Source organism: Pongo abelii, chromosome 3 (assembly GCF_028885655.2).
Source record: "Pongo abelii isolate AG06213 chromosome 3, NHGRI_mPonAbe1-v2.0_pri, whole genome shotgun sequence".
NCBI classification, from domain to species: domain Eukaryota; kingdom Metazoa; phylum Chordata; class Mammalia; order Primates; family Hominidae; genus Pongo; species Pongo abelii.
The window spans coordinates 61194544-61208254 of record NC_071988.2 but is presented as its reverse complement, the minus strand read 5'-3'; the positions used below and the strand labels follow the sequence as shown (position 1 = coordinate 61208254).

Genomic DNA, 13711 nt, shown 5'->3' with positions numbered 1-13711 from the left:
AAGGTCAGGGCAGGCAGATCGCTCAAGCAATCCACCTGTGTCCACCAAAAAACTACGCTCAGGAGTTCGAGACCAGCCTGGACAACATGGCAAAACCCCATCTCTACAAAAAATACAAAAAAATTAGCCAAACATGGTGGCACGTGGCTGTAGTCCCAGCTACTTGGGGGGCTGAGCCCAGGAGGTCAAGGCTGCAGTGAGCCGAGATCATGCCACTGCACTCCAGCCTGGGTGACAAAGTAAGACCTTGTCTCAAAAAAAAGGAAAAAAAAGAAACCAGGACTTGATGATTTTGGAAAATTCTTAGCCTATCCAGATAGTATGCTCTAGAGTATGGCTAGAAAACCTCTTGATGAAGAGACTAGATATGTGACTCATGAATCCAATTAATCATCTCAGCAGAATCACTTCCAGCTTTGACTGAAAGGAACAGAAATGGGATGAAATGAAGGAAGGATGTTGGACTTCTGGGATCCTACTAGCAGAAGACAGACCAACAGAGCTAGTTGGCTGCAAGTTCACCTTCAAGAAAAGGACAGAATGACTCTAAGGGTAGCTCAGAGACCAGCAAGACCACCAAGGGCAACTCAGAGGCTGGTGGGGCTGTGGCTACCACCACAAGCCCAGACATCACAGGTCCAGATGATGGAGCTACTGTCTGTCTCCTTGGTTTCAGAGGGCAAGGCCACTGCACCTGTGGGACACAGGGTGGGGCCCCCCTGGCTGGCTCAGAGAACAGAGCACCAGAGAATCAAGGCACAAATGATTATTTTTGGGTTTTGAAATCTAATGGATTCGGCCTGCTTGGTTGCAGACTTACTTTGGACTAGTAACTCCTTTATTCCTTTTATTTTCTCCCTTTTACAGTGGGACTTCTATGGTATGCCTATCCCACCATTTTATTTTGGAAGCAGTTTACTTGTTTTCCAGTGTCATAGGTCTGTAGATGGAGGAGAATTTTGTCCCAATGTGGTCCATATTCAGAGTCTCACCCATATGTGATTCAGATGATGCTTAGATGAGATTTTGGGTTTAGAGTTGATGCTAGAATGTTAGGATGGAGTGAATGTATTTTGTATATGGGAAGGACATGAATTTTGGGGGATCAGAGGGTAGGAGAATTGTGTCCACCAGAAAGATACGTTGAAATCCTAATCCCCAGTATCTGTCAACATGACCTTATTTGGAAACAGGGTTTTTGCAAATGTGAACAAGTTAAGATAAGGTTGTGCTGGATTAAGGCAGGCCGTAACCCAGTGAATGATGGGTGTCCTTCAAAGATGAGGGAAATAAATACAGTACGTACAGAGAAGGCTGTGTGAAGATGGAGGCAGAGATTGGAGTGATATGTCTGCAAGTCAGTGAACACCAAGCACTGGCAGCATCCACCAGAAGCTAGGAGAGAGGCATGGGACAGATTCTCCCACAGAAGCTCTGGAAGAGCCAGCCCTGCTAACACCCACATTTTGGACTTCCAGCCTCCAGAACTGTGAAAGGATGAATTTTTGTTTTTTTAAAACACCTAATTCGTGGTAGTTGGTTATGGCAGCCCTAGGGAACTAATACACTATCTCTAAAGGTTTTTCTGTTAAGAAGAGTACAATAACTAATTAAAAGAGTGCCTTTCAACCTTCAAAAGAGTTTTTCAGCAACTGTTCTCAACTAATCTTCAATTATTTTGTTCTTTATTATTGTTCATGTTCTTATGTGGTATATGAAATTGGCTTTTACTAAAGTATAAGCCAATTTCACAATACAATACTGAAGTATTATATTTGTTTAGGGGAGCTTTTATGAATGCACTAAAAAATCTAAATAACTTTTCTGCAATTTTTGAAATTGATTAAATCTTCGCAGCACTATATTAGATTTTCAATGTGGATTTGTGGAGTTTTTTTTTAAGAGTCAGGGTCTTGCACCATCGGCCAGGCTGGAGTGGAATGGCTTGACCATAGTTCACTGCAGCCTTGAACTCGTGGGCTCAGGTGATCTCCTGCCTCAGCCTCCCAAGTAGCAGGGACTATAGGCATGTGCCACCACACAGCTAATTTTTGTATTTTTTTGTAGAGACAGGTTCTAACTATGTTTCCCGGGCTGGTCTCAGACTCCTGGGCTCAAGTGATCCTCCCACTTCAGCCTCCCAGAGTGTTGGGGTTGCAGACGTGAGCCACCCAGCCGTTTTAATAGCCTCTTGCAATAATTTTATTTTTCAATGCAGAATTCTCCCCAAAACCTAGAAATAGAGTTTATATCAGTTTGTATTTATTACTCTAATTCAAATTGTGAGAAATTTCAACTGTGGATTCTTCTAGAAAAAAAAGTATCATTATTTGAAATTTTTTTCATTATTTCAGTTATTAAAGTATTACAGTTGGTTACTATTTATTTAAGTTAAATTTAAATTATCCAGGTATATAGTTTTGAAGTAAACCCCATTTTTGGAATTTAGAATAACTGAAGACAGTTGAGGAGTGATAGGTATATATATTACTTTTTCTTGAAATGGCATTATTATAACAAAGATAATTTTTAAAGGAAAAATTTAATGCAACTTCAAAAATCCCTCATATTCACAACACCCTGACACAATAACTTTCTTTTTTACATTTCCAAATATATAAATATATACGAGGTACTCAGTTACCATGATTAATAATTATACACAATTCCTTTTGTTAAGCATTAAATAGGTCATCTTTAAATAGTAGGCAGCTTCCTGAGAGTATTTTAAAATAAGCAAAAATTGGCTGTCATATTTTTCTTTTTTTGTTGTTGTTTTTTTGTTTGTTTAATTTTATTATTATTACACTTTAAGTTTTAGGGTACATGTGCACAATGTGCAGGTTTGTTACATAGGTATACATGTGCCATGTTGGTGTGCTGCACCCATTAACTCGTCATTTAACATTAGGTATGTCTCTTAATGCTATCCCTCCCCCTCTCCCCCCACCCCACAACAGTCCCCAGAGTGTGATATTCCCCTTCCTGTGTACATGTGTTCTCATTGTTCAATTCCACCTATGAGTGAGAACATGCGGTGTTTGGTTTTTTGTCCTTCTGAGAATTTGCTGAGAATGATGGTTTCCAGTTTCATCCATGTCCCTAGAAAGGACATGAACTCATCATTTTTTATGGCTGCATAGTCAATCCTAAGCCAAAAGAACAAAGCCGGAGGCATCACGCTACCTGACTTCAAACTATACTACAAGGCTACAGTAACCAAAACAGCATGGTACTGGTACCAAAACAGAGATATAGATCAATGGAACAGAACAGAGCCCTCAGAAATAATGCCGCGTATCTACAACCATCTGATCTTTGACAAACCTGACAAAAACAAGCAATGGGGAAAGGATTCCCTATTTAATAAATGGTGCTGGGAAAACTGGCTAGCCATATGTAGAAAGCTGAAACTGGATCCTTTCCTTACACCTTATACAAAAATTAATTCGAGATGGATTAAAGACTTACATGTTAGACCTAAAACCATAAAAACCCTAGAAGAAAACCTAGGCAATACCATTCAGGACATAGGCATGGGCAAGGACTTCAGGTTAAAACACCAAAAGCAATGGCAACAAAAGCCAAAATTGACAAATGGGATCTAATTAAACTAAAGAGCTTCTGCACTGCAAAAGAAACTACCATCAGAGTGAACAGGCAACCTACAGTATGGGAGAAAATTTTCACAACCTACTTATCTGACAAAGGGCTAATATCTAGAATCTACAATAAACTCAAACAAATTTACAAGAAAAAAACAACCCATCAAAAAGTGGGGCAAAGGATATGAACAGACACTTCTCAAAAGAAGACATTTATGCAGCCAAAAAACACATGAAAAAATGCTCATCATCACTGGCCATCAGAGAAATGCAAATGAAAACCACAATGAGATACCATCTCACACCAGTTAGAATGGCTGTCATATTTTTCTAAAGTGAGATTGTTGGCTGTACAAATTCAAGTTCTTAAAATTATTGGGTTATTTTAACTTTTTACTTGTTTCTTTTTCTTTTTTCAGCACATAAATGCCCATCATGCTTATGAATCTCAGATCTCATCAATGGCAAAAGCCATGTCTCGATTAGAAGAAGAGCTGAGACATCAAGAAGATGAGAAAGCAACAGTATTAAATGACTTGTCATCTCTTAGAGAACTTTGCATTAAACTTGATTCAGGCAAAGATATCATGACCCAGCAATTGAATTCGAAAAACCTTGAGTTTGAGAGGGTAAGAAAGAGAAATTGTCTTGGCACATTGTTTTATTGAGCCCTACTCTAATTGTTTTACTTTAGTATGCACCACACCATACATATACTTGTTTCCTTTTAGAGTAGTTACTTTTTTTTTTGAGCTGGAGTTTTCCTCTGTCACTCAGGCTGGTGGAGTTCAGTGGTGCGATCTCAGCTCACCACAACTTCCACCTCCTGGGTTCAGCCAATTCTCCTGCCTCAGCATCCTGAGTAGCTGGGATTGCAGGCATCTGCTAACACACCTGGCTAATTTCTGTATTTTTAGTAGAGATGGGGTTTCACCATGTTGGCCAGGCTGGTCTCAAACTTCCAACCTCACGTGATCTGCCCGCCTTGGCCTCCCAAAGTTCTGGGATTACAGGCATGAGCTACTGCACCCAGCCTACAGTAGTTACTTTTGAGTACAGGATTTTGACAACCAGATTTGACTGCTTGATTCTTTGCAAGATTTCTCAGGCAGACGTAGTGATGAAAGTGAGTGCTGTTTTGGAATAGATGGCTATCTAGGAGATTATTAATTTTCTGATTATAAATTAGCATATCCTAATACATTCTTTCTCTGTTTAAAAGTAAGACTTGAGGCCAGGTATGATAGCTTACACCCGTAATCCCAACATTTTGGGAAGTCGAGTCAGGTAGATTGCTTGAGCTCAGGAGTTTGAAACCAGCCTGGATAGCATGGCAAAACCCCGTCTCTACAAAAAATACAAAGAATTAGTCAGGCATGTGGCATGTGCCTATAGTCCCAGCTACTCGGGAGGCTGAGGCGGGGAAGGTTCACTTGAGCCCAGGATGTTGAGGCTGCAGTAAGCAGAGATTGTGCCACTGCACTCCAGCTTGGGCAACAGAGTGAGACCTTGTCTCAAAAAAAAAAAGTAAGACTTGAATGAAGGATTGAACAGTTCAGTGCTTCCGAAGTAGAATATTTTTCCCAATAAAAATCTCAAGGTGTTTAAATCTTAATTAAACAAGTCTATTTAGCTAGAATTTACCTTTCCCAAATGGAGGCATTACTTTAAATAACCTAGTGTTTGTTTTCAAACATGGATGTTTTCAATTTTCACTCATCTAGTAGTATTTTTATTTTCAAGTACTGAGAAGCTATAATACTGGCTTGATTATGTAGTCAGAGTAAGCATATTCAACCAGAAGGGTCTCGTTGCCCTTGTGGTTTTATCTTAATGACCGTCTCTTGATAAGGTACCATGACTGAAAATTATTTGAGGATTTGAGTAAATCCTATAGCCAAATAAGCCCATAGTAAAAATAGCAAAGATTATTTTGAAAATAAAGTGTCTTTCTTATACTTAAAGAAATGATTCATAATCTTTAACCAATACCCAAAATGAAACAAGTGTTAGGTGAATAGTTCCACAGAGCTATATTGTCAGATAAATAATTTTTTCAGAGTAAGTTTAAAATTGCACTGAAGTAATCTTACTTTGTTTTTCGCGTAGGTTGTGGTAGAATTAGAAAATGTAAAGTCAGAGTCAGACCTACTGAAAAAACAACTGTCAAATGAGAGACATACAGTTAAAAACCTCGAATCATTGTTGGCTACAAACAGAGATAAAGAATTTCATTCTCACTTAACCTCCCATGAGAAGGATACAGAAATCCAGCTACTTAAGGAGAAGTTAACCCTTTCCGAAAGCAAATTGTAAGTGTCTTCAGTCAACTTATGCAAAAACAATTGCTTGTGAAGGGTAGTTTTTAAATTTTTTTGAAGTGGAGGAAAGGTTAAGAGTATGAAGGATAGGCCGGGTGCAGTGGCTCACACCTGTAATCCCAGCACTTTGGGAGGCCAAGGCGGGTAGATTGCCTGAGCTTGAGACTAGCCTGGGCAACATGGTGAAACCCCGTCTATACTAAAAATACAAAAAAAAAAAGCCAGGTGTGGTGGCGCACACCTATAGTCCCAGCTACTCGGGAGGCTGAGGCGTGAGAATCACTTGAACCCAGGAGGTGGAGGTTGCAGTGAGCCGAGATTGCACCACTGCACTCCATCCTGGGCGACAGAGTGAGACGCTGTCCCAAACAAACAAACAAATAAACAAACAAAAAGCATATGAAGGATAGTACAAAACCAAAATATTTGGCATATACGTCTGCTGCTTTTGGAAATCTTCACTACAGAGGTTGTACCGTGGGAATAATGAGAAAAGAAAACGTTAGGAAAGCGCCTACATTTGAGGAATGGACAGAGGAGTCAGTGAAGGAGAGAGCGTTCTCTGGAGAAGAAGAGGTGGCTGTGTCTTATGCTGTAGATTAGGAAAAAGGACTCTAAAAAGGCTATGAGATTTGACCCACATACCTGTATTGATTACTTTGGGATAGATTGATTATGTCATATTTTTAGAATGGAAGGATTTAGACATATTTGTAGGAAGAGGGAAGGAAACCCAGAGTAGAGTACACATGGAAGAATGAGCTTTTGAAAGGTATTAAAAATATTAATATTTCTCTCTCCAAGGCAAGAGTCAAGAAAGAGCCAATGAAGACACTTTACCTCTTGGTGTTACAGTTTATGTCTCGTTCAAATTTGTATCCCTAGCATTGCTTTAGTGCTTAGCACATAATAGATGTTCAGTAAATGTTTCATAAATAAACTAAATGAATGAAAAAGAAAATGTGATAAAAGCTCTAGAAGTGTAGAGAATTCTTGTTGAAAGGTCTTGATCTTCTCTTTATTAATTTAAAAAACCCACAGCACCTGACTCTACAAAACAGAACATTTATTTCTTGATTTTTTTAATTTGTTTTTAAGAACTAGTCAAAGCCGGGAAAACACCATGCTTCGAGCTAAAGTGGCACAGTTACAAACAGATTATGATGCTCTGAAAAGGCAGATCTCAACTGAAAGATACGAACGGTAAGACAAATTTTTTTTACATTTGACAAGTGTTTTTATGTGTTCTCTATTGTACTTCAGAAAGTATTTAATATGGCTTACAAATAAACTTTTTAAAAAGCTAATACATAAAGTACATTTCTTTGGTAATTCTTCCTTTTAAAAAAGGCAACAAGTGTTGGGGAAGATAATAGCTCTACAGTAACTAAAATAGCAAGTATTACATAGCGGATGCTATATAAATATTTATTGAATAAAATTGTTTAATAATCTGAAAAATAAGGTAAAATAGGAAGTATTGTATAAATATTTCCTATAGCATTCCGCAGGACAAAATTAGAGCCCAAAAGTATTTCAAAGAGTATAGAGAAGCAACAACAATCCCTACAAGAGCTCCAAAATGTATGGTTCAAGTAGGATGTTCCACATACAAACCATAATAAAGGTAATGATTTGAAGACAGTAACAGCAGTTAACAAATGTGGGCCAGACACTATATAAGTGTCTGATTAATCCCACCAACAATCTATTATTATGCCTACATTATAGGAAACTGAGATCACATAAATAGTAAGTGGTAGGAAACCAAACAGATTTTAATTCTAAAACCTGTACCCTTAACCTCTCCAATGTATTCCCTACAGCTTGGTAATTTTCATATTCACTTGTATTTTGGTTCATTTGCTTTATGTTAAAAAATTTAATCCCCAGGTGTTACAAACCCGGAATGAGACCTGCTTTAAATCGAAGTCTAATTTGAAAATCAGTTGCCAAGTTACTTGTCTTCCATTACTCTTTCCTACTATATTAATACCATAGACATCTGCATTCCTGAGATTTCATTCTCAATTAGTGGCCAAATTGCTTGTTAGATCAGTTTTTGAGTTATTCTTACTTATTTACATCAAAACTTTGTGGTGATGTGCTATTTGAAGTATAGCGACAATTTGCTATGAAATCAATATTTACGATTTCATAAAGGCCTGGCTTGGTGGCTCATGCCTGCAATCCCAGCACTTTGGGAGGCCAAGGCAGGTGGATTTGCTTGAGCCCACGAGTTTGAAATCAGCATGAGCAACATGGCAAAACACCATCTCTACAAAAAAATTTTTGAAAATTAGCTGGGGCATGGTGTTGGGCCTGTAGTCCCAGCTACTCAGGAAGCCGAAGTGGGAGGATTGATTGAGCTCAGGAGGTTGAGGCTACAATGAGCTGTGATCATGCCACTGCCCTCCAGCCTGAGTAACAGTGAGACCCTGTCTCAAAAAACAAACAAACCAACAAAAAAATAAGCCATAGGTAGCAGCAGTGATATGAAAGCAGGATTGATAATTTCTTGTAATTTAGAAGATCTAGTTTCTGAATGTACTAAACTATACATATATAATGATTTCCATTTCTTAAGGATAACTTAAATTCTCTGCAAATCAAAAGTCCTAAATCAAGCTCTCTATTGCCCAGGCTTATAGACTTCCCCACAGTTACTCCCCTTGTTCCTTGCCTCAGCGAAACCTTGAGCCTCATGACCATGTCTTTCTTGCTCTTTACTATCCACCTACATCATACATTCTCATCGGTGCAGTATTACCCACCATCCTCCAAGGGAAAAAATTGTTTCTTGGGGGTAGGGGATAGAGGTAGCCAAAAAATTTTAGGTAGTATAAGTTAGTAGAATGGTTTACGTCCCTCCAAAGGGCCACAGGGCATAAGCAGTGTATTAAAATTTCATGGGGTGGAGGGATAATATGGGGAGGAAAAAGTCTAGAAAAGTTCCTTTGGGAGAGTAGTACTGAAGAAATCTTGAGAAGCACTGAACTAATTAGAAATCTCAGATACTGAAGAACTCAAGTTCTTCAAGAGTCTAGGCCAGAGACTATGAATAGCCCACAAAGGAGATGGCAACATAATCCCCATTCTTGGTGGGGACAGACTCAGACACAGGGAAGGAAAGCATGATGGAGAAAATAGGATTCTTTCCAATCTGACTTTTGGCAGTTTTGAGACAGGAAGACGGAAGAGGGCTAGATATATGTGCAAGACGATATGGTAGGCCTGGCATGGTGGTTCATGCCTGTAATCTCAGCACTTTGGGCAGCTGAGGCAGGAGGATTACTTGAGGCCAGGAATTTAAGACCACCCTGGGCAATATAGTGTGACCCGTATCTCCAAAAACATTTTAAAAATTAGCTGGGCATGAAAGTGCACAGCTGTAGTCCCAGCTCCTCAGGAGGCTGAGGCAGGAGGATCGCTTGAGGCCAGGAGTCCAAGACCAGCCTGGGCAACATAGTATGACCCCTATCTCTAAAAGCATTTTAAAAATTAGCTGGCCATGAAGGTGTGCACCTATAGTCCCAGCTCCTCAGGAGGATGAGGCGGGAGGATCGCTTGAGCCCAGGAGTTTGAGCTATGATTGTACCACTGCACTTGAGTCTGGGCAATAGAGCAAGTCCCTGTCACAAAAAAAAAAAAGAGAATTAGTAAGCCTAGCTATGGGGAACATCAAAGTATAGGCAGGAGAAAAGGATCCAGTAACAGAGCTAAGGAGAGATCATCTAGGTAGAAAGAGAACCAGAAGATGTAGTGTCATGCAAGCTAAGGGTGGTTACTAGAACCATATCCCACAGAAGGGTCTAGCATGTAGGCATTTAATTTTTAAGAACACATTAAACAGGTTTGTTATAATTTTTTTAAGTATAAAGAAGAAAATTAAATTTATCTGTAAGTTCTACCCTCCATAGTCACCATTAGCCTTTTTGAGTTTAACGTCTCATCATCTAGTTTTTGTGTGTGTCTATCTGTGTTCAGTTGGTATCCTATTTATTTTCACTATATATAATATGTATTATAATTAATATATTATAACAATATAGTAATATTATATAATATATAATACTATTATATAATATAATATACTAATATAATATATCACATGATGTATATATAATATATAGTATATACTATGCTATATATAGTATATATAGTATATAGACTATATATACTATATATAGTATATACTATATAGACTGTATATACTGTATATAGTATATACTATATAGTATATACTATATAGACTGTATATACTGTATATAGTATATACTATATAGTATATACTGTATATAGTATATACTATATAGTATATACTGTATATAGTATATACTATATAGTATATACTATATAGTATAGTACATACTATATACTATATAGTATAGTATATAATATATATTTTATATATAATATATTACGTAATATATTATATAATGCATATATAATACATATATATGTATTATATATAATGTATAAAATACATTATATATAATACATATAATATATATTATATATATTACATAATATATAATACATTATATAATAATGCATATATAGACTATATCTCATAATATATAGTATTTATATATAATATATGATATATAATGTAATATAATATATAAATATATAAGTCGTGGATAAAAGATTTTAATTAAAATGTACTGTAAGATTGTTCAAAGCAATTATAAATATTATATATTGTATGTTATATATTTATAATATATATTTTACATAATATTGTTATATATTGTATGTTTTATAATATATATGTTACATATATTATATATTATATAATTAGTATATTAGTATTAGTTATATGGTATAATATATAGTATATTAGTATATATATAATTAGTATAATTAGTATATCAGTATTACTATTAAATTTAAATCCTATGTCTTTGTATGATGTTTAAGTAGCAGATAAAAGATTTCAATTAAAAGAATATGCACTATAAGAGATTGTTCAAAGCAATTAGGTCATTAAAATAATACCTTAGAAGCAAAATGCTCCTCACTATATATATATAATATATATTTAATTTTTTAATTGAAATATTTTATCCACTACTTAAAAATTGTACAAAGACATAGAATTTAAATTTAATAGTAATACTAATTAAGTAATTTATTACAAATTAGCTGATAACTCTTATATTTGTATGCCGCGTTTTGATTTTTCCTGGTGCTTGCATATATCTCTCTTGTTTGATCTTTACTAACAGAGAACGAGCAATCCAAGAGATGCGTCGACATGGTCTTCCTACACCACCCCTTAGTTCCACTCTGAGGTCTCCTTCACATTCTCCTGAACATATAAATGTATAATTATCAGAAAGGTATGTATGTAACACCAAGGACAGGCAAAACTAATCTGTGGTTGTAAAAATTCAGGAAGTAGTTTTCTGCATCAGGAGAGGGGAGATTGCCTGGAAAGGCGTTCAGGAGAACTTCCTGGAGTAATGGAAAAGTTCTATATCTTGGTGATAGTAGTTATGTGGGTATATACAATTGTAAAAATTCATAAAACTGACCATTTACAGTGTATGCTTTTTTTTTTTTTTTTTAAGAGATGGGGTCTTGGCCAGACACAGTGGCCCACACCTGTTATTCCAGCACTTTGGGGAGGCTGAGGCTGGAGGATCACCTAAGGCTAGGAGTTTGAGACAAGCCTGGGCAACACAGTGAGACCCCCACCTCTACAAAAAAATACAAAAATTAGCCAGGCATGGTGGCACACACCTGTAGTCCCAGCTACCAGCTGCTGGGGAGGTGGGGGAGGATACTGAGGCAGGGGGATGGCTTGAGCCCGGAAGGTTGAGGCTGCAGTGAACTATGATTGCACTATTACAGTCCAGTCTGCATGACAAAGCAAGCTGCTATCTCCAAAAAAAAAAAAAAAAAAAAAAAAAGACAGGGTTCTCACTATCTTGCCTGGGCTGGCCTCAAACTCCTGGGCTCAAGCAGTCCTCCCACCTCAGCCTCTTGAGTAGCTGGGACTACAGGCTGGTCCATGCATTTTATTGTATATAAATTATACCTGAATTTAAAAAGAGAAGACATCTACAGCATAACGTTAAATTTCAATATGAGCTATCACAGGGTATTATTTGATGAAGGGCTAAATTCAGGCTACAAATAATAGGTAGTAAAAGTGTAGACAAAGCATAGAAACAGGAGTACACATGGCACAGTAGTCTCAACCTGGCAGGAAGGGCAGGCTGTGGGGGAATAATGAGGGAGAGAGGTTTGGAAGGTAGAGTGGGATATATAGAGTATTATATTGAATGTGAAGCTAAATTAGAGATTGTAGACTTTATTCTGTAAGTAAAGGGAACCGTGAAGGTCAGTCCTCCTGTGTATAGGATGGGTACAAGGGAAGGGTCAAGATGAAAGAACTGTTTCTGGTAGATTAATTTCACAACTGTGTTTGAACCATATTGGAAAGGATAGGAACTAGAGGTAGAGAGACCAGTAAGTGGTATGAAATGAGCAGTATAATAGTTCAGGATTAGTATAATAACATTGAAAGCTAGGACATAATTTTTAAAGTAAACTATGATATATATACAGAAAGGTACCATATGATAGATATATAGTTCAATGAATTTTTTCAATGAACAAATTGAACACATCCAGGTAACCTGCATGAAAATCAAAAAACCAAAATAGGCCAGGCATGGTGGCTCACACCTCTGTAATCCCAGCATTTTGGGAGGCCGAGACGGGTGGATCACTTGAGGTCAGGAGTTCAAGACCAGCCTGGCCAACACGGCAAAACCCCGTCTCTACTAAAAACAGAAAAATTAGCTGGGCATGGTGGCACGCACCTGTAGTCCTAGCTACTTGGGATGCTGAGGCAGGAGAATTGCTTGAATCCAGGAGGCAGAGGTGGCAGTGAGCCCAGATCGCGCCACTGCACTCCAGCTTGGGTGACAGAGTGAGACTCCATCCAAAAAAATAAAATATAAAGCCTGGCACAGGAGACTGAGGTTGCAAGACTACTTGAGCCCAGTTCAAATCCAGCCTGGACAACAAAGCAAAACCCCATCGCAAAAAATCAAAACAAAACAAAACTAACCTCTCTTTGGCGTCAGTCATAAGCCCTGGTCTAAAACTGTCCTGACTGTTAAAAGTGTAGATTTCTTTTTGCTTACTTTTGGACATTTTATAAATGAAATCATGTTCCTGGCTTCTTTTTCTCAACAGTACCTTTGTGAGATCCATCCATATTGTTGTGTGTACTTGTAGATTGTTCACTCTTGTTGCTGTATATGGAATGCCATTATGGAAACTTACTACAATCCAATTACTCCTCCTTCTGTTCATAAGCACTTGGCAGTTTCCAATTTGGGCTATTACAAATAGTGCTATGGTTATACTTAGAAGTGAAATTGATGGATCACTGGATATGTGTATGTTCAAGCTCTAGGAGATATGGTAGAACTGTTTTCCAAAGTAGTTGTAAAGTGCCAGGACGCATTTGACTGAGGAAGGATCAAAGGGATGTGCTGATTCACTGGAGATGGGAATGAATGGGAAAGAAACATGAGTCAGACCCAGGCTTTGACAGGTAGTAACTGTGAAAAATCCATACTCATTGACAGAAATAGTTATGCCAGTCTTGTTTAAATTGATACATTTCTTTGCCTCTTTTGATAGAAATATATAGAAGATAATTAAACATTTCCTCTGACTCAGAATCCTCATTATGAACATTAGTTATGTGCTATTCTTTGATATACTGATGCCCTCAAGTTTCTAGGGCCTCGGTTTAAA

At 37.4% G+C, this 13711-nt stretch overlaps 1 protein-coding gene across 6 annotated transcripts in view; it reads left to right on the top strand.

The window, feature by feature from the left end:
- Positions 1 to 13711, top strand: part of CEP135 (centrosomal protein 135) — an 85786-nt gene that overhangs the window by 65761 nt on the left and 6314 nt on the right. For 5 of the 6 annotated variants that reach the window (XM_054553997.2, XM_054553999.2, XM_054553998.2 and 2 more), the window contains 4 exons: positions 4025 to 4234; positions 5715 to 5917; positions 7025 to 7129; positions 11158 to 11271. In XM_054553997.2, the coding sequence (XP_054409972.1) occupies positions 4025 to 4234; positions 5715 to 5917; positions 7025 to 7129; positions 11158 to 11260 (621 nt within the window). In that variant the 3' untranslated portion in view covers positions 11261 to 11271. Of the gene's footprint in view, positions 1 to 4024; positions 4235 to 5714; positions 5918 to 7024; positions 7130 to 11157; positions 11272 to 13711 lie in introns of those variants that run through there. The other variant, XM_054554001.2, reaches the window with a different exon arrangement.